This window comes from Suricata suricatta, chromosome 5, assembly GCF_006229205.1.
Source record: "Suricata suricatta isolate VVHF042 chromosome 5, meerkat_22Aug2017_6uvM2_HiC, whole genome shotgun sequence".
In the NCBI taxonomy this organism is placed as follows: domain Eukaryota; kingdom Metazoa; phylum Chordata; class Mammalia; order Carnivora; family Herpestidae; genus Suricata; species Suricata suricatta.
In genome coordinates, this window is record NC_043704.1 from 152936362 (window position 1) to 152957642 (window position 21281).

At 42.7% G+C, this 21281-nt stretch overlaps 1 protein-coding gene across 1 annotated transcript in view; it reads left to right on the top strand.

The window, feature by feature from the left end:
- Window positions 1–21281, top strand: part of SCN11A (sodium voltage-gated channel alpha subunit 11) — an 88481-nt gene that overhangs the window by 51590 nt on the left and 15610 nt on the right. Inside the window, exons 16-23 of the mRNA XM_029938789.1 lie at window positions 3844–3957; window positions 4685–4799; window positions 6850–7004; window positions 9942–10115; window positions 15961–16062; window positions 16529–16798; window positions 17462–17515; window positions 20092–20233. Coding sequence (XP_029794649.1) covers window positions 3844–3957; window positions 4685–4799; window positions 6850–7004; window positions 9942–10115; window positions 15961–16062; window positions 16529–16798; window positions 17462–17515; window positions 20092–20233 — 1126 coding nt within the window. The remainder of the gene's footprint in view (window positions 1–3843; window positions 3958–4684; window positions 4800–6849; window positions 7005–9941; window positions 10116–15960; window positions 16063–16528; window positions 16799–17461; window positions 17516–20091; window positions 20234–21281) is intronic.

The window sequence follows — 21281 nt, forward strand, 5'->3', positions numbered from 1 at the left end:
TATTACTTTGGCTATTCAGGGTCTTTTGTGGTTCCATACGAGTTTGAGGGTAGTTTGTTCTAGCTTTGAGAAGAATGTTGGTGCAATTTTTATGGGGATTGCATTGAATGTGTAGATTGCTTTGGGTAATAATGACATTTTCACAATGTTTATTCTTCCGATCCATGAGCAGGGAATGTTTTTCCATTTCTTGGTGTCTTTTTCAATCTCTTTCATAAGTTTTCGATAGTTTTCATCATATAGGTCTTTTACATCCTTGGTTAGGTTTACTCCTAGGTATTTTATGGTTTTTCATGCAATCGTGAATGGGATCACTTTCTTGATTTGTGTTTTTGCTGCTTCATTATTGGTGTATAGGAATGCAGCTGATTTCTGTACATTGATTTTGTACCCTGCAACTTTACTGAATTCATTCATCAGTTCTAAAAGGCTTCTGGAGGAGTCCGCTGGGTTTTCCATGTAGAGTATCATGTCATCTGCAAAAAGTGAAAGTTTGACTACTTCTTTGCCAATTCTGGTGCCTTTATTTCCCATTGTTGTCTGATTGCTGATGCTAGGACTTCCAGCACAATGTTAAACGACAGTGGTGAGAGTGGACACCCCTGTCATGTGTCTGATCTTCTCAAACTATTCCAAAAAAATAGAAATAGAAGGAAAACTTCCAAACTCATTCTACGAAGCCAGCATCACCTTGATACCCAAACCAGGCAGAGACCCAGCCAAAAAAGAGAGAACTACAGACCAATATCCTTAATGAATACAGATGCAAAAATACTCAAAAAGATACTGGCAAATCGAATTCAACAGCATATTAAAAAAATTATCCATCATGACCAAGTGGGATTCATTCCTGGGTCACAGAGCTGGTTCAATATTCGCAAATCTATCAATGTGATTCATCACATTAACAAAAGAAAGGATAAAAACCATATGATCCTGTCGATAGATGCAGAAAAAGCATTTGACAAAATACAGCACCCTTTCTTAATAAAAACCCTTGAGAAAGTTGGAATCGAAGGAACTTACCTAAACATCATAAAAGCAGTTTATGAAAAGCCCACAGCCAATATCATCCTCAATTTGGTGTCACTTTAGAGAGCATGCCATTGGGTTTGCAGGTGGTCACTGCGGGATGACAGTTATTTTAGTAGGTGTGTCTTTGACTATCTCTTTCCATGATCTCTCTGTTAATCTGTCTGCCATGTATGGCATCACACCCAGACTTTAGGCTCAACTAATTGCTGGCTTAATTGCTCTATTGTTTTTGACAATACCACAGGGCATTAATTGCTCCACAGTCTGATCTAATTAAATTCAGGGAGGGTTTGCTTATAAGGCCAGTCTTTGAGATTTGTTCTGACCCCAGGGAGATTCTTCTTAGCTGTCTCTTTCCATGGGTCTCTGGGGTGAACTTGCTGATGTGTGGTTTCGTTTGTTGCCTTTAATGAAGAAGAGCTACCAGTCTCTTCTTATTTGCTTACCATCAAAATCTTCATTGTTTTCAAGAATACCCTTAGGCTTGAACTCCCTCACAGTGTTTCCGATAAAGTCAGTTCTTTTGTGGAGAGCTTTAGAGTTCTTGTTTCTCATGAAATACTTCCTACCATAGACAAAAATCTCTTAGCTACTAGTGCAAGTACTTGGAGGGGCAGTGGCTTCTCATCTTCTCAGCTTCCCTCTTTCTGCATGGAGCCTCTTCCCTACAAACTAGGTGGCTGAGGGTTAGCAGGATTCCAGTATTCTCAAACCGTTGAAACTGGAATAGTCTCTGTCCTATGCGTAGGGGCTGGTTTGAAAAAGAAAGCCCAGATTCTTGGCCACATTCACCAGGAATGTGGACTCCAACTCAGAGTTGCAGAGAATAAGAAAAGCTGCAGATCCACACCTCCTGATAAGATACATAGCCCTCCCTTGGGGGCTGAAGATAGAGGGAACCTCCTCTTCTTGGTCACAGCTGCCTGAAGTAAGGCTTCCATCAAACTGAGCTGGAAGGGAGGGAGGGAGAGGGGAAATCGTGGCTCAGCTGCCCTGGACTCCTGCTACTATTACTGAATTCTGAAGATTTTTTTGAATAAATGTTTCTTCTTTTGCTGTATAACCTTAGGGCAATTTCCAGAGACTCTAAATGATTTCTTAAAAATATTTTTCACCACTTAGGCTTATTTCTCTGGAGAACATGTCCATAGACCTCCTTACATTGCCATTCAGGAAGTGAAACTCTATATACCTTTTTTATTAAATCCTAAATGTATTCATTTTAATGATGCTTCCAGATTGTTAGTTTATTTCATTTCTTTCTCAAGTAAATTCACCTCCTAGTAGTTAATTTTTAGGGCCACTGATTTTTTTTGTCTCCTCCTGTATTTTGGAGTCTTAGTTTAAAATTTCATCTTCAGTGAGAGGATCTGTCAGTTACTCTGCAGTCTAAGTCTGTGGCGTCTTTAACAGACACTTCTAGGACAGCCGTAGCAGAGCCAAGTCTTAAGTTGCCAACTTGAGATTCTTGTTGAATAGTCACACTAGGTGTATTTCAGATCTAGTAAGTACCTTTACTCAGCTCCTATTTCTGAGGCCTTCCTTCTGCCTCCCTAGATATGCAGCTGTGTATAATTGTAGTTCCAAGCATTGACAACAACTTGTTTTGGCTTTCTCTCTTAAGTGCAAGAACTTGAACCCAACCCACAGGTTCAAGCCTAGGACATAACTGTGGTTCCCTTCCTCACAGGGGCACTTTTAGTTGTCATTATCTGCTATATGCTTTAAATTGCTACTACTTCATATTTCTGTTCCCTGTCTGGTCCATAGATATATTTACCTGCTTTTCGTGTGTGTGTGTGTGTGTGTGTGTGTGTGTGTGTGTGTATGGGTACTATGTCCATGCATGTGTTCAAAAGGGAGAAGTGTTCTTACATTATGGCCTGAGAGTGTCAGAATCACAGGAACATTCACACAGATTGTAGAATGAAACTCTCACCTAAAGCATGACTTTGCACATCTTTCTTGAGTATACTTGCAGGGCATCACACAAAATTTACTTTTTTTTAAATGTAGTAATACATTTTCATTTGTGTCTTTATGCCCTTTTCTAGTTCAGTAAGCCAACCCTCTATATCCCAAAGAATAAAAAAATTATTTTCTAAATTATTCATACTCATCTATTTTTATATTAGTATATCAAATCATTATGGAATTTATTTTTTGTACATTCTGTATTACATTATTTTTCAGGGATAATTATACCGGTATCACTTTTTAAATAATTTATTATTTAGATATTCATGCGAAGCGAAATAAGTCACGCAGAGAAGGACAGACACCATATGTTTGCACTCATAGGTCTAACAGGAGAAACGTAACCGAGGACTATGGGGAGGGGAAGGGGGAAAGAGAGTTGGGGAGAAAGAGGGATACAAATTATGAGATACTATTAAATACTGAAAAGGAACCGAGGGTTGAAGGAGGAGGGGAAGGGGGGGATGGTCATGGTGGGGGGCACTTGTGAGGAAGAGCACTGGGTGTTATACGGAAACTAATTTGACAATAAACAATTATTAAAAATCAATCAATAAAAGAAAAAAAAGAAAGAATACAGTAAGTTTCACTTCTGAATTATTTGGCGAATTTTGTACCAAAACCATCTTGTTTTGACTATATGACTTTTGAGTAAGTTTCATTGCCTGTTTCCTATAGCCGTTTTCCCAGGGTTGTTTTATGTTGAGTTTTTCCAGGAGAGTTTTAAAAAGTAAAAAAGAAAAAGAGTAAAATGTCATAATTCAATCTTGCTTTCTCTCAAGTGAGATGTCCAGGGGGAATATTAATTCTGCTTGGGCTTCTCTGTGTCAGGCATATGAACTCCATCAGGTGACCAAGAAGCCCACCAGCCCGGGAGCTCAAAGTGGGGAAATCGATGTGTTCTCTGAGGATCATATCTGCCAGTCAGTCCAGATGCCCCGAAGGGTAAGTCTCTGACGGTGCTCCCGAAAGGAGCCTGTGGCCTATCCATACACATTCTCCAACATAACACGATGGCCACCACGATTAAAATATCAAGATTAATGCAGAACCAACGACCAGAGTCAGATCTTGAGCAAAGGCATAGGCCCGGGTTTCTAACCTCTCCGCCCTGACATTTGGGGCATGTTGAACCCTCATTGTGGTAGGTTGTCCTGTCTATTGTAGGACGTTTAGCAACATTCATGGCGTCTACCCACTAGATGCAAATAGTACCCCCAGGTGTGAAATAAAAAGTGCCTTTAGACGTTGTCGAAATGTCTCCTGGGGGATGAAAGCAGTGAGAGCCACTAGTGGGGGGCTGCTATTCTAGGACTTGAGAGAGATGAAAATTAGTCTCAGGAATGTAGCCTGCACCTCATCACCCAGCCTCCTATTTGGAGTTGGGTAGTGTGTGATTTGTAGAGGAAAAGATTGAGACGCTGTGTCTTCATATACCTTGTCTTTTTTTCAGCCAGGGAGAGCAGTTAGGAAATTCTCTTCTAAGGTCAGGGCTAGTCAGAGCACTTTTTAAGAACACCCAATGAGAGGGACGCTTTCTAGAAACCCCTGTACCTGGAACCTTTGTCTAGCTAGCTTTATTCCTAAAACGCCCCACAGTGAGGCATCAGGGGCTACCGCGGTGAGAGACAGTCTTGGTGAATGATTCCTTTTCTTTTGTTCTGATGTGCAGAAGTCGGAGACTACCAGTGTTCTCTCGGAGTGTAGCACCATTGACCCACAGGATCCTTTTGCAAGGGTACCTGAAATGGTCCCCAAAAAGGAACCAGAGAGATGTTTCCCCAAAGGTAAGTGGCGGTATTCCTGCATCCAGTTCGCAGAATATTTGGATGAAATTCTGTTATTCTTTGAAGCTCTGTGATTTTGATAGATGCCTTCTCTCTGCTTCTACTGGAGGCAAAAGTGAAGAGAGGGCAGCTATAGAATCTTAGGGTCTTTTTCAGATCCAGGCAAAGGAGATTTTAGGGAATTCTTGATTTAGGAGGGCTCAGCTTACATAGGCTGACAACCAGGGTAGAAACTCTAGAAAACTTTCATAGAGAGCCCACTGGGCCAATATGTCTTCCACTCTCTATAATCCCCAGTACATCCGTTGTCAGGACATAGACGAGGGGGTATACCAAGGGAACCGGACCAGGGTTGAATAGAGCCCTGCCAGACCCTCAACACATCCTCAAGACTTTTCTCTGGAGGAAGATTGCATTGTAGTTAGGAGCTTTGGCTCTGGAGCCAGACTCCCTCAGCTTAATTTTGGCCTCTCCACTTACTAGCTGTGTGACTTGTTTAATTTACTTAGCCTCTCTGTGCCTTATTTATAAGATGGCTATAATAAGAGTAGCTACTGAAAGAGGTTATTCATATTAAATGAGTGAATGTAACCTAGAAGAGTATCTGGAACATAATAAGCAACCAATAAATGCAGTCTTTCCTGATTCCTTGAGTAGATACAGTGGTTCATTCCTATGTGACTTTATTATTTCCTATATTCATTGTGGAGAATTTATTTGTATCTGTCTCTTTTGTGAGGTCCTTAAAAACATAGGCAGTGACTTAATCAATATTGTATCTCTAGTGTGAGAATGGAACCTTGCCCAGATTATGGACTCAACAAATATAGATAGAGAGATAGGGAGAGAGACAGAGAGAGAGAGAGAGAGAGAGAGACAGACAGACAGACAGAGACAGAGAGAGACAGAGAGAGACTTAAATGAATTAATGAATCCAAAAATTAAAAATTTTTCTGTAAGTTTGACACTAGGCTTTCTCAGAAAGGACACCAAGAATGGTTTCAAACATATTCCAGGTTGTTTGACAGCCCCAAACTGCCCAGGGGTCAGAAGTCAGCTAGGAGTAGATCACCGGTCTCCTGACTTACATTTGGACTGGTCCTTGAGGTATGCACAGGTTGTCAACAGTGTAGTTGGAGAAGAAAGGTTGGCTTCTGGAAGAAGGGAGGAGTGGCATAAAAGAAGAAATAGTCTTTTAGGGAGATTAATCTATTGCTGCTCTAAACAATGGAGGACGGCAGGGGCAGACTGAGAAGACCTCACAGTTGCTCAGGAAGATGATGAAGAACGGAGTGGAAGTTGTGATCACTGTGAAATTAGCATCACAGGACTTGGAGGGTGGGTGGAGGAGACAAGGGGAGAAGGCTGATTGGATTCATGCTGAAGACTGGTGTATATTGAAGTCAAATGCTCAGCTATGTGTAAGCACCTTGACAATTGATCAGATTCTTCCATGTGTGGTTTGGGTGGTTCACAGAGCCCGTGCCCCTCCTTACCTCTTCCCCTCAGTCCTTACGACACTGCTTACTGTTGTCAAAAGAAATTGCACGTGACAAACAGCCATGATGCCCCAGTGGCACACCATAGTAAACATGCCTCTACATGATTCCACTCATCTAGGCTGGTTATCTCTGCCGATTTTGTCTGGCTTTATTCATTTGAGTGGTAATAACTGGGAGCGGGCCAGTCTAGCCTGGGCTTACCTGGGCCACTTGGCTCTGTACCGCATGTCCATCCTCCTTCTCCTGAAACCAGTGGGCTGGCCCAAATATTCCTTTCTTATGGAAATGGTGCTGGGGAGCAAGTGGAAACATGCATGGCCCGTTAAGGCCAAAGCTCAGAACTGGCATGTGTGCATGATTACACTTTGTTGGCCAAATCAAGTCACGTGGCCAAGCCCAGATTCAAGGGGTTGGAAAACGACTTCACCTCTTCAGTGGGAAGAAATGCAAAGGTAAGAGATACCCATGAAGGCAGGGATGGGGAGTTAGGATTATAATTACAGTTCAAGGCAGGCACTAATGATAATGCTACTATGCATTCCTTGCAGGCCTGGGTCGCTGGTTCCCATGCTGTGCCATGGACAAGAGAAAGTCCCCCTGGATCATTTGGTGGAACCTGCGGAAAACCTGCTACCAAATAGTGAAACACAGTTGGTTTGAGAGCTTTGTTATCTTTGTGATTCTGCTGAGCAGTGGGGCACTGGTAAATGATCACAGTCTTGTGGGGACATTGGGGATCAAGGCAGCTGGGCTGCATCCTGACATGGGGCTGTGAATGTAGGGAGGCAAGACAGAAGTGGGATTTCTGCTGCTGGGTCCCCTCAAGGGCAAGATTTTACACAACTTCTGGAGTCATGCTCCGACTGGGAAGTCCCCAAGCCAAAGACACTTTATCTGTGAGGAAGCATGACTCAAACCAGCACTTTAAGGTGGCTACTGGAGTCTGCCCTTAACCCCAGGCCTGTCCCTCATTCTTAGAGAATTTCTAGACATTTTCACTGTATCCTACATATTTCTTCCTACGGACAGCAGTGTTTCTACTCCTCTCTTTCTGAAGACCACAGTGCTGCTTTCCAAAAGGTGAAACATTAGAAGGAAAAGGCTACAGGGATCAGCTTAGGATGTAATAAGTTGTCTTGGTATTTTCCACCATTCATGTTCCCTTGGAAGGAGAGACACAGAGATGATGCTTTATGTACCTGGCAGATCCGTCTAAATCGAGGTGTCAGGTGTGTCCCAGTGAGGTTTGGAAATAACTCCAAATCCATCGGCCTCTATAGCATACAGTCTAAAACTCCTTCCTGCTCTCTCTCCTCACCTTTTGGTCCTTCTTGCCCTCTCTTTGCCTCCCCCACTTGGGTGATGGTATCTTCTTCCTTATTACCTACATGTTTCTCTCTCTTTCCTTTCTTCCCCTTCTATCTTGTATTTTCCCTTAAAATGGACATACTGTAGAACTAAACTCTCTTACTATTTTTTATATAAGTGAACGGAACCTTCGGTTCCCCCTTGTTGATTTAGGGTCACAGAACATTAAGTCACTAGCAATGGGAAGGGACACCACTGCCTTCCTGGCTAGTGCTTTACATTTGTGTGATCTCTAGCTGAAAGGACATGAGCACACACTCAGGCCCACCAGGGCCTATGATCGGCACACATCTCCATTTATCTACTTGCAGTACAAATTATTTCTCAAGAAAAGAAAGTAAATTTTTCTAAACCATGCCAGAGAACTCTCTTAATTATTATTGCTAACCCTTGGTCTAGGATTCCCTGTAGACCTCTGGGATTACATTTTCTCTGAATTTTTACTCTATTCAAGTAATAGCATTCTTCATTTATTCCACAAATGGTAATTGGTGTCTATCAAACCCTGTGTTAGCCAGTGGGAAAGCATGGTATTGTCAGAAGGCCACGGAGACACGGTACCATCCTCCTAGCTCACATCTGTGTTCTGATAAGAGACGTGTAGGTTGGACAAAGCAAGACTGAACACACAATGTAGAGAGTTATAGGAAAAGAATTCCGGTCCTGTTTCACTTAACATATTTGTAGAGAATTGAGGACAAGGAATGTCGAGTCACTTGCCACTGTATGTGCTGTGTGGACCAGCAGCCTTAGTATCGCTTGAAAAGTTGTTAGAAATAGAGTCTCAGACCCCCCCAGATCCACTGAATCAGAACCTAGATGCTTTGGGACTCATTAAAGTTTGGGGAGCTCAGTCTGGGCAACTGTGTAATAACAGGAGCTTCCTGGACAAGGAAGTGTCCTCATTATAATGTGGGATCCTCCAAAACTCAGTTGCTAATATTGACTTACTCTTCTATTGAGCAAACTCAGATCTGCTGACCCAACTTGTTGCTGAGCTTCCAAAACGACAAAGGAAATAAGCTTCCAACACCATTCACATTTGTCTGTCTTTAAGAGGCAAACACGCAGACAAGTCTCTGACTTCCAGGAACATGGAGTCTAGTAGGGAAGACAGATGGGGTCCAAGCAATTACAGACCAGGGCCATAGTGATACACTTAGAGAAGCAGCAGGTGGCATGGGCCACGTAGAATGGGCATCTAACTCATTCTTGGTGGAATAAGGACAGTTTCCTGTAGAAAATATCAGCCAAACTGAGACTTCAAAAATGTGAGGAGACAGCAGGGCACAGGAAGAAGTGGAGGGTCTTCTCCAGTCAAAGCCCACCTAGGAGTTGAAAGTCAAACTGTTTTATTCATTTGCAATAATTTCCCCTAGGGCCATGGGGCTGTGGGATGACCTTACTACTTAACAGCAGGACCAATTTCTTTCTTGACTTCAGTGTTTTCCCAAATGTCTTGACAGATTCAGTACTAGGGCCCCTTATCTTCTTTTCTTTTTTTTTTCCATTCTCGGTTTCTACCCTATATAGACCCTGAAGAATCACATATACACTTTGGATAAGGGAAATGTTTGGATGTAGCATGAAAAAGGGTCTCTCCAGAAGCTAAGGCATCTCATTTTTATGATCACACTTAAAGAATGTTTCATATTCAAAGAAACTTACACTATCCCAGACCTTCCTCAACTTTTGCATGTCTTGCTTGGTACACATAAAAATGAGCACATCCATTTTTATCAGGATAACATGGGTAAGTGGTAGGACTGTTTGTTGTAGATCATTGGCATCAGGGTTGGCAGGATTTAGAGGGTAGGCTAAAGAATTTGGACCTAAGGTGTTACAAACGATGGAGAGCCACTGAATAGGGCTAGTAAAGTAACTAAGAGGATGCAAGTGATGGAATATTTTACTGGGTGGTTCTGGAAACATTGGCAAGATATTGTTGACAACAGTTGAAAGGATCAGGAAGACCAGAAAATTGTGCAGTGATCTGCTAGGAAGATGTTTTCATATTTCAGGGGTCAGTGATGAGAGCTAGGGAGCTATTGCAGCAATAGAAGTCTAGAAATAGGATTTTCCTTCTTCTAGTTTTACTTACTCAAGGAATTGATTCCACTGAGAATTTCATCCTTAATACCTTTTGAGCAAAACCTTGTTACCAAAAGAGATACTAGTTTATTCAATAAGGAATAAAAATTAAAAAGGGAAGTCAGCAAGTAGTTCTCTGCAAATATTCAACCTGGCCTATGGCTATGCTTTATCATTTCAGGTATTTGAAGATATTCACCTTGAGAAACGACCCAATATCCAAGCATTACTTAATTGTACTGACCATATTTTCACATACATTTTTATCCTGGAGATGGGTCTAAAATGGGTAGCCTTTGGATTTGGGAAGTATTTCACCAGTGTCTGGTGCTGGCTTGATTTCATCATTGTGATTGTAAGTTTTACCATCTCTGTGTCCCATGCAGGCAAGGGTTGGGGGGAGGGGAGGGGAGGGTATCATAAGGGAGCTGCTTTTCATGTGGGCTAACTTACATGGGTGCCTCTCCAAAATATCTTTCTTCACAGTAGTTGTAAATAGTTGTCATCTACCCATCAGCAGTCCTGTCTGTTCTGGGTCACATTCTTCATACTGCACTTCATTTTCTCCCCACGCCAATTGTTTCCATGATGGGTCTCATCCATTCTCTCCATAAGCCCTGCTTGTGTCTAAAAATGCCTAGAATAATAATGAGTGTCCTGCATTCCTCCTTCTAACTTTCCATTTTCTTTCAAGACTTCTCAAAGCAGGTCAGAAGCCAATAGACTAGGCTGCTCTCCATCTTGATTGTTAAGCAACATAAGAACATTCTTTTCATTTAATCTGCACAAAAATGTTCTGGGCTAAGCAGAGTTATATATCACATACCAAATTACAGATAAAGAACCTTGAGGCTCATATGGTCAGCAACTTGCTTCGGATGAAACTGGGATTCACACCTTGATCTGTGTGATGCTAAAGCTAATAGTGTCTACTAGTATATAATAGTATAATAATAGTATACCACATTTATCAAATACTTTCTCTGTACCAGGTACTCTGCCATATGCTTCATATGCCCTCCTTCTTTTAGTTATCGCAACCACTCAATATGGTAGGCACTATTATTTTTCTCATATACACAGGAAGAAACTAAGTCAAGAGAAGTTAAGAAACATGTCAAAGATTGGCTAGAAGTGGTGGAGGTGAAACTCAAAATCCCAGTAAGCCTCACTCTAAAGCCCTGGGTTTTAACACTGATATCCTTTCTACCATGAGCTAATTGGTTAGACTTTGTCCCTGCTATTTAAAGAAGTGGACATGAAGAATGCATAAACCATGTGGTCAGCATACCTATTGGAGAACCATAATGTTGTTAATGTTGGTGGACACACCCAAGTGTTCATCAACTCATGAATGGATAAAGAAGATGTGGTATATATATATATGCAATGGAATATTACTCAGCCATCAAAAAGAATGAAATCTTGCCATTTGCAACAATGTGGCTAGAGCTAGAGTGTATTATGCTAAGTGAAATAAGTCAGACTGAGAAAGACAAAAACCATATGATTTTGCTCATATGTGGGATTTAAGAAACAGATAAACACATGGGAAGGGGGAGAAAAGGGAGAGAGGGAAACACACCATAAGAGATTCTTAACAATGAAGAAGAAACTGAGGGCTGATGGAGGGAGGTGGGAGAGGGGTGGGATAGAGGGGTGATGGGCATTGAGGAGGGCACTTGTTGAGATGAGCACTGGGTGTTGCATGTAAGTGATGAATCGTTGAGTTCTACTCCTGAAACCAATGTTGCACTGTATGTTAACTAACTAGAATTTAAATTAAAATTTTAAAAATTATTGGTGGACACAAGTAGCCATGTGGTTCAGGCATTTTAAAAAGGCACCAGTGCTTTGGGAGCTCCAACAGGAATGATAAAAGGGAATAAAAATATCTACATGACTGTCAACCCTATCAGTTTCCAGGGTGCAAATCACTCTGAAGCCATTATATTATATTATAATGAAGAATTCATAAGACAGTGGACAAATGATTGGTGTCTCCATTCTAAAGACCTATAGTCTACTGACCTAAACTTAGGAAACTGCTTTTAAAGCTATCTTGTGTGCGCTTTTTCTGTGTAACTTTAGGCAAAGTGCTTCCTTCTTTTGTCATAAATCTTCACATTAATAAAAATGAGAGTATAGACTACAAAGTGCCTAAATCTGACCAGATACAAACTGTAAAACATAAATCTAACAAGAACCATTGAAAATACCAAAACAACAGTCCAATACCACACTGTCAAAAAAGGGCACCAGGCCCAGATGGTTTTATGGGCAAGTTTTATCACACTTCCGGGAGTAGTGCTATGTACTGAGTGTTTGCATCCCCTAAACTGTGTACATTGAAACATAATCCTCAATGTGTTCCTATTTAGAGGTGGCACCTTTGGGAGCTGATTAGGCTATGAGGGCAGAGCCCTCGTGAACAGAACCACTGCTTTTATAAAAGAGAACTCCACAGAGCTTCCTCCCTCCCTGCTGTCGTGTGAAGAGGCAGGGAGAAGAAAGCTGTGGGTGAGCCAGGATGTGGTCTCTCACCAGAGACGGATCCTGTTGGCATCTTGCTCTTGGACTTCCCAGCCTCCAGACTTGAGAAATAAATTGCCGTTATCCATAAGCAACCCAGGCCATGATACTCTGCGACAGCAGCCTGAACTCAGATAAGCAGTTGCCCCCAACCTTATTCAAACTGTTACAAAGGATAAAACAAGAGAGGAAGCTTGCAAACTTTATTTAATGAGGCAAGTATAACTTTAGTAATAAAGTGAATGGAACAAAAATGATTAGAACCAGGAAAGAAACAATCTTATAAATATATACTTTATAAATCCCAGACAAGGCACTCGACAAGTGTGGTCCACTATTTCTGTTATTCGTCTTAGTATCACACAGACCAAGGTGTGAATCCCAGTTTCCCCTGAAATAAGTTGTTAATCCTCTGAGCTTCAGATTTCCTTGTCTGTCACATGGTAGGTGATGTAAAATGTACTTCATTCAAAAAATTGCTGTGCAGATTAAATAAGAGAATGTGTATGAGTAATCCTTTTATCCTGCTTGTTAATCAACATTGATTAAATGATCTTTATAATTTTGGTTTTTAATTTTTTTTTTCTGTTTTTATTCATTTTTGAGAGACAGAACGAGCAGGGGAGGGGCAGACAGAGAGGAAGGTACAGAATCGGAAGCAGGCTCCAGGCTCTGAGCTGTCAGCACAGAGCCCAACACGGGGCTTGAACCCACGAACTGTGAGATCATGACCTGAGCCAAAGCTGGATCCTTAATCGACTGAGCCACCCAGGCGCCCTGATCTTTATAATTTTGAAGTAGAAAAATAGAGGGGCACTTTGGTGACTCAGTCAGTTAAACGCCCAACTCTGGATTTCAGCTCAGGTAATGATCTCACAGTTTGGGAATTCAAGGCCAGCATTGGGCTCTGCACTGATAGCAAGAAGCCTGCTTGGGGTTCTCTCTCCCTCTCTCTCTTCCCCTCCCCTGCACGGACACACACTCTCTCTCAAAATAAATAGTTGGACTTAAAAAATATATATGTAAAAAGAAACATACAAACACAGCCACAAAAATAATTAAATTCAGCTATACCAAAATGTAAACCTTTTGGTTTTTTATTCAAAGGAATTATAATTTTAAAGGCAGGCTAGGGCCTGGAGACAGAACAGAGCATTTTTATCCATAGTATAAAAAACTCTCTACAGATCGACAAGAGAAAGACAACTCAGTTTAAGAATGGAAGAAGGATGCAAACAGGTAATTAACATAAGAAACTCAAGTTGCTAATAAGTATATGAAGAAATACATACTAGCTCAAAATGACACACTAACTCAGAAGAGCATGTTAAAATGAGAAGCTTTGTGTTACTCATGAGACTGATAAAAATATAAAGCTGGATAATCTCTAATACTTAGGTAGATAGAAGAAAATGAATCTTTAATCACTGCTAATGGTACAGTCATTTTAGGGAAATTTTTGCACTTTTTTTTTTTTAATGCTGGTGGTTTCTTTCTATTTTTTTAAAAATATTTTTTATTTATTTTTGAGAGACAGAGAGACAGCGCAAGCAGGGGAGGGGCAGAGAGAGAGGGAGACACAGAATCCAAAGCAGGCTCCAAGCTCTGAGCTGTCAGCACAGAGCCTGACGTGGGGCTCGAACTGTGAGATCATGACCTGAGCCGAAGCCGGGCGCTCAACCGACTGAGCCACCCAGGCGCCCCTGCACTAATTTTTTAAATGTGTATTTATTTATTTTGAGTGAGAGAGAGCAGGACAGAGGGGCAGAAGGAGGGAGAGAATCCAAGCAGGCTCCACACCTGAAAATGGGGCTTGATCCTATAACCCTGGGATCATGACCTGAGCTGAAACCAAAAGTCAGACTTAACTGACTAAGCCACCCAGGTGCCTCAGGAAAATTTTGCACTATTAAGTAAAATTACAAATGAGCCCAATTTGTAATTCACTATCCAGAAATACCACTTCTAGTTCTGTATCTGAGGAAAATTCTTGAGTATGTATGCAGGAAAAATGCACACATGTGTCCGGTGTGTTGTTCATAATAGCAAAGAAATGGAAATAACCTAGATACTCACCAATGGGGGATGGACCCATAAAATATGAATATTTATATGCTGTAATATTTGACAATAGTTAAAAGCAAGAAACCACAAGGAAAAAATATATATCAAAGTGGTGAGTGTCAAAACAGTGCAGAGTGATAAATGCAAGTTAGATAGAAAAAAAAAGATAAGATAAAAGCAGCAGAGGACGGTAGAGTGGGAAGGAACGTGGACATTTTTACATCTGCGTGTCTCATCAGTGCCTCCCAAGTTAGTGGGACGGAGACTGGGGGTGGGGTTCTAGGCAAAAAGGTGTCCAGTGCCCCCCTAGCGACGCCTCCTCCCGTCCACGTTAACAGGTATTTGGTCAAGCGGAAGAATGCTGTGACACCCCTTCCCCTCTTGCTAGGAACCAGGGAGAAGCAGCATTTGTGGAAAAGCTGCTGAGAAACTCTCCCAACAGGCAACGCCATCACAAACAAAAAGCCTGTTTTAGGAAACCTTTATAAATAAAGAGCATTTTGAATCGATCGTTTTTTTAAAACTGAATGACCCATTTTAAAGTTTTGATAGTCTGCCAGTATCTTACTGCGATGCTGAGATTGGCAGGATTCGTGGGGACTGATTTTAGGTAACCGTGAACTCTAATATCAACAGAGTCAGTCATGTGACAATTCACTTCCTGTCCCGCTGAGCAGCCCCTCTTCCAAGCTGAGCCTCTTGACGCCTTGCATCATCCATGAGTCACTGGACTCTGCAAATGGCGCTCTCCACTTCAGCTCATGCTATTCGTTAAGTTTCCACTTCGTGTATTTGTAGACCTTTCCAGTCCTGAGTCCTGGCCCTTTTGGAAGAAGTATATTGGGAGAGAAAATTGGATTTAATCCCCCAAAAAGAGCCATTGGAGTGAGGGGAAATACTAGCAGTTTATTATCTCATTGTAACTTTTTATTCTGATATCATTTCAAGCTTACAGAAAAGTTGCAAGAAACAGCGTAAATCACCCATCATAATCTTTCCCCAGAGAAGCCTACTGTTAACATTTCACCCCATCTGCTCCATTTTTCAATCTAGACTGCTTGATTTAGGTTGCAGGTGTCACCCCTAAACATTCGGGTGTGTATTTCCCGAGGATGAGGGGATGGCCTCATGGTCACAGCACAGTTCTCAACGTTAGGAAATTTAACATGGCTCAATGGTAAGATCCACACACATTTTCAAATTTTGTCGGTTGTTTCCACAAGGTTTTTTTATGGTTAATTCTTTCTACCCACGTACTGTGGCCACCCTCGCCTCCCCTTAGTCCAGGATCCAATTCAGGACCCGAGTGAAACATCATGGTCACGTCCATCGGTTTCCTTTAACAATCACTCAGCTTACTTTGCCTTTCATTAAACAAACCATGTAAATGCACTGTCCTCACCTGCCTGGGCTGTCACTTGGGCAGACAAGGAGAAAAGTACCCTCTTCACTTGCCTTCTGACTTCTAGAGGGCTGGCTGCCTTCTGATTCTGGGTAATCTGTGGGGGACACCCTGTGTCTGCGGCTCTGAGGGCTGCCGGTCCTGCACTGGCTTCCCGGGAAGCCAGGTCGGGTACATGACCTGTGGCTTCTCTTGTCACTAGGTCTCTGTGACCAGTCTCATCGACTTAAAGAGCTTGAAGTCCTTCAGGACTCTACGCGCGCTGAGGCCCCTGCGCGCTTTGTCCAAGTTTGAAGGAATGAAGGTACGTTCTTCAGCAGGTGGGGGGAAGGTCAGATGCGGGGAGAGTGGGAGGGGAAAGCCAATTGCTCTTCGGCTGGGCTTCCCTTAAATTGCCAAGCTTCTTCTGGACTCCTTCCCACTTAGTGCACCGTTTAGAATTTGAGAGAGAAAGAATAATTTAAGATACAGCATCCATTCTGTGGTAGCTAAGATGGGTTCTGGCTTTCCTTCAGTCCTAGGGCAGGTGTCCCATAAGTCTGTGACACCCTCCTCGGGGGACCCTTCTCAAGTGCTCCTCAGTGACAACAGGAAGACCCATTACATATGGAGGGAGCAGGGCTTGTCATAGGATGCAGGGGTGGGGGTTTGCGGGTAGGGAGTAAAGACAGAGCCCTAAGAGGTGTAGTCCTCCCATAGGCCATCCTGGGATCCAGAGCGTGGCGAATCCTACAGGTCTGGTGTGTTTTTCTTCTGTTTTGTTTTTCAAGGTGGTCGTCAATGCTCTCATAGGTGCCATACCTGCCATTCTGAATGTTTTGCTGGTCTGCCTCATTTTCTGGCTCATATTTTGTATCCTGGGAGTATACTTCTTTTCTGGAAAATTTGGGAAATGCATCAATGGAACAGATACAAACTCGCTTATAAATTACACCACTGTTGCCAACCAAAGTCAGTGTGAAAGTCGAAATTTTTGTTGGGTCACCCTGCCGGTCAACTTTGACAACGTGGGAATGGCCTACCTTGCCCTGTTGCAAGTGGTAAGTGCTGCTGGTATGTTTTTCACTCTGAGGAAAGAAACCTTAAAAGAAGCACAAATTATTTCTCAGCGTAATGAAAAAAGAGGGACTCCGCTGAAGGAGTAGAGTCAAATCCCAGGGCCTCGCGGAGGCCGGCGCCCTCTGGAATTGTTCCCCACCGAGCGTCTCCAAGGTTCTTAGTCCACTGAGCCTCGACCTCCAAGCAAAGCCCCGCATGTCTCACCCTGTCCTACGTGGTGCCTCACTCTCCAGAGCCCCGGCCTCAGAGGCGTGGAACCTCAGACCCTAAGCAGCACTTCTTGGTTGGAAGTCAGTCCCCAAGGTCAACCCACCGTTGCAGGTCTTTGACAGACAGTGCCAACGTGAGGTGTTGGAAAAGCCTAGCCAGGCTCTTCCCAGTAGCTTTTACTTTTACACAGCTTCTCCAGAAATTTTTAAGGCAGGAATTTCTTGAAAATAAAAAAAAACTTTTCATTTTGTATGAATGACGAAGGAACAAAAGCCCACAAGACACCCATTCTGGAAGTCCCTTCTACTGCTCTTCTATCTGGACTTTCCCTCGGGAAGGGTGGGGCACCATCTGGGCCTAGCTTGCTGTTTACAGCACGTGGCTGTGGGGAGCAAGTCCCTAACTGTGTTTGTGTTTCTCTGCTTTTGTTATAGGCAACGTTTAAGGGCTGGATGGATATTATGTACGCAGCCGTGGATTCCAGAGGGGTGAGCTTGTGTTCTGCCATGTTATAGAGTGCGCTGGGGTCAAATCAGGGGCTTCATCACTATATAGACAGTCTAGAAGTTCCCACATCGTAGTTCCACTGGCTAGCGTTCTGTGCCTTGTTTTCCTTGGGACAAACACTATGAAATAGGGATTTAAAAAAAGGTTTTTAATTCATCTTCTGATGAGTATTACATTCTATTTTGCTCCAAAGTCCAGTCCTATGTCTCCAGACCAAGGAGAAACCTCTCATGGAGGAGATGAAGCCAGAAGCAACAGAACCACAGAATGCCTTGATTTTCTCACTTCTTTTTCTGATGCGTATACAGGCAGAAGCCAGATTTCAAAGGGTACTAGCCAAGGACCCTGGTAAATCCTTACGGATGGACTACATCCGATAAGAGGGACTTTCCGTGGCCCCATGCTCTCCAGAGGCTAAGTAGGCTTCTGGGGATTGCCAACTGTTAAATTCTAGTCAAGTCAAAGGTAATCATGGATTCCCAAAGTTGGAGAGCACTTAGCCATCTAGTCCATTTCTATTTCCCAGTAGAGAAAATAGAGGAATGGAAGGGAAGAGTGTTGCCCAAAGCCATGGAGTGAGCACATGGTTGAATCAAGAATGGAATCGGCATTATTCTTTTCCTGTCATCACACACGTGTTGTCTTGTTTAGAGTCTGCAGAAGTGATGCCTGGCACATAGGGGATGTTCAGTACATGGGAGCTGGGAGTGGCAGCGCAGGGGGTATGAGAAGTGTCACACTAGTAGTAAATGATAACAAAGACAGTATTTTAAAATATTAATGTGCTTAGTTTTTTTGTCTTTTGAGTATGTGACCTTCACCCTAGTTTACCTAGGGCATCCATTTGCCTCGAGGTGGAGGTAGGAAATCTTATGCAGGTATCTGCAGGAGGAGGTGTGTGGCTTACGTCCCTAGAGTGGGTGATAGGTGAGTGGAGGGATGCCTGTCCTGATGCTGGCCCTGGGACCTCATAGCTGGTGTGTGCTGGCTTCTAGCGTGATGATACCCTTGTCTGTGTAGTCACAGAGAATCTTGCTGGTCTCAAATACTGGTGAAAACACGAGCCTTCCTCCCTCCTTGACTCTTCCTGGCCTTAAACACCAACTCTCTCCCATTTCCTCTACTGGCTCCCTGGCCCAGCAGTCTACTCCCATTGCTTACCAAAAGCCCACCAGGGCAGCCCATGGCTGTCAACTCCATTTCCAAGCCTCATGAACACTGAAAAGTCTGAGAGACTTCCTGTCCAAGGGTGCTGCTCTACCCTATTAAGTCATCCTGCTGCCTTCCCAGTGGCAGCTTCCTTGTAGAAAAATACAGAAGCTGAACAAAAATATCCTCTCTGCCTCATCATGTTCCCTTCAGTTTACTGACTCCCAAGTCCCCTCTGCAAACCCAAAGTGGGAGAATCAGGATACACATCTTGTGGCTCTGGTGTTCTCTGTCTTCTGTTTCTTTTTCTGACAATCCCTTAGGTACAAAGGGGTGAGTGTTTATCCTTTACTTTTCCTATTGGAACCTTCCTTTGCAGAACTGTTAGCCTGCATTATAACCTTATTTTAAGTGTCAGATGCCACACGGAGATTTTTTTCTTGCCATTGTATTATTTTTGTATTAATGGCCACCCTTAGTTCAAACAAATGGACATCTCAAGCTAATTGGGACCAAGACCAGGTACTCTTCAAGGCAGAACAAAAATATTTTCAAATATTACCTTCATTACATTAGTCTGTGTGGAGGGTGTTGAATAACAAACATCCTAAAAACATTCAATAGGTGACAGAGCTATCAACACTCATAGCTATATCTTTGAATCTGATCTGTAGAAGGAAAAAAGAAATCTTCCTGCTACCTGATCCCAAACTGCATAAAGCCAGTGACAACGTGAAGAACTCAGACAAAGGGATTTTGGAGGCTTTTGGTCACACCTTGAGTTGGGGGAACTTAGTTGTAGTCTATTTTTGTGTCTTTTCTAGAGCTTCTTTATTCATCCATCCATCCATCCATCCATCCATCCATCCATCCATCCATCCAAGGTGTATTGAGAATCTACACATCACGAAGCATGCCAGGCACTGGGAATTCAAGAGTGACAGGGCACAAGCACAGACTAAATACCACAGTGGGCTCTGTAGGGAGGATGTAGTTGCTCATCAAGAGTTGGTGGTCGCCTCTGTCCTAAGGGACTGTGCTCCTTCTCCAGTGGCCCCATCTCCAGTCTGGCTCCTTCCAGTTATGTGTCCTTATAGACATTCTAGAGACCTTCTCAAAAGACACATGTGGTCATTCCCAATCTTTCTACCCTTTCATGATTCTCCACTGCTTAGCAGAGAAAGCCTAAGCCTTTTCACATGCCCCCCCCCCAGCACGTGGGATCACCCAAGCTCCTCCAGGGGAACCTGAACGAGGGTCTCCCTGCATGAGCCATGCTATTTGGAGGAGACTGAGTAGCTAAAGCTACTGCTGAGAAACACCTTGGCCCCTAGGTAAGGCAGTTGAGATGGTTAATAATTTTCTTCAGTAATTGTTTTTTTTTCTTGTTTACAAAAATCCCCAACAGAAAGAACTACAGCCAGGGTTTGAGGAGAACACAATAAACTACCTTTTCTTCGTGGTTTTTATCATCTTCGGTTCATTCTTTACTCTGAATCTCTTCATCGGTGTTATTATTGACAACTTCAACCAACAGCAGAAAAAGATAAGTATGGAAGTTGTTCTGATTTCGTAGTTTTACTGCTTCCCCAGAGGGCTTGGAAGGAACGTAATTCTGGTCTAGATGGTTGTGCAAAGTATCACCTGCATGGGAACAGGGCCACCTGGAGATGATTCTTGACGACCCGGCTGAAAAGGGACCGAGGACGGCTGGCTTTTATTAAATCACTGCTTTCACTCTCCTTTCTCCCCTCTTAAACAGAGGACATTGTTGAACCCCCGCAGAAAACCAGGTGCCAGGATTAGTCTTTATGACACGAAGGTCATATTTAAGTCACCTTTCAAGTGTCCCTTGTTACCCAAGAGAAATAGGAAAACCTCTTCTTCCAGCAAACTCGCATCCCGACTCCCAGCACCCCAGTCTCCGTAGACTTCTTGAACTTCTTGGAAACAAGACCACTGGGAAAGAGGCAGGTTTTTTAGGGAGATTTTTTTTCATACATTGTAATGAGCAGATTTTTTTCTGATTCTGTAATCTATAGAGGATTTGTAGTGAATGTGGGAAATAAAGGAAGATTAAAAAAAATTCATCGCCACTAAGGTGGTCACTAGATGGTAACAGTCTTAGACACAGTCCCTTCCAGCTACTTGCTCACTAAATATGTGGTTTTTGTACATGCCTGAGATGACACAGTGTTTTTCATTTTGTAGCGCCCTCCGCCCCATTGGTAATAAGCCCATGTGATGAAGTCATCGTGATCGTAAGAATTTTCACAGCTAAATTGCATCTCATATTATAGATAGTAATTTATCTTAATCCTTCCTTTCTTTTTTGTCCATTTAGGTCCTTTCTAAATTTCTTGCCCTTCTAAAACAATCATGACCGTTCTTGAAATTCTCTGTGTCTGATTATTTTCTCAGGATAAGTTTCGAGAATTTAAGGCATTAAACATATATTGTCAAATAACCTTTTAGAAATCTGTGCTACGGACTCCGTGCGAAAGCATCGCAAGATATAAAAATGCCTGTTTGCTCTGTTCTCATCTTTCTTCTTTTTGTACTTTTCCAGCTTCGTGGTAAAGGGGTTTCCTTATTGTT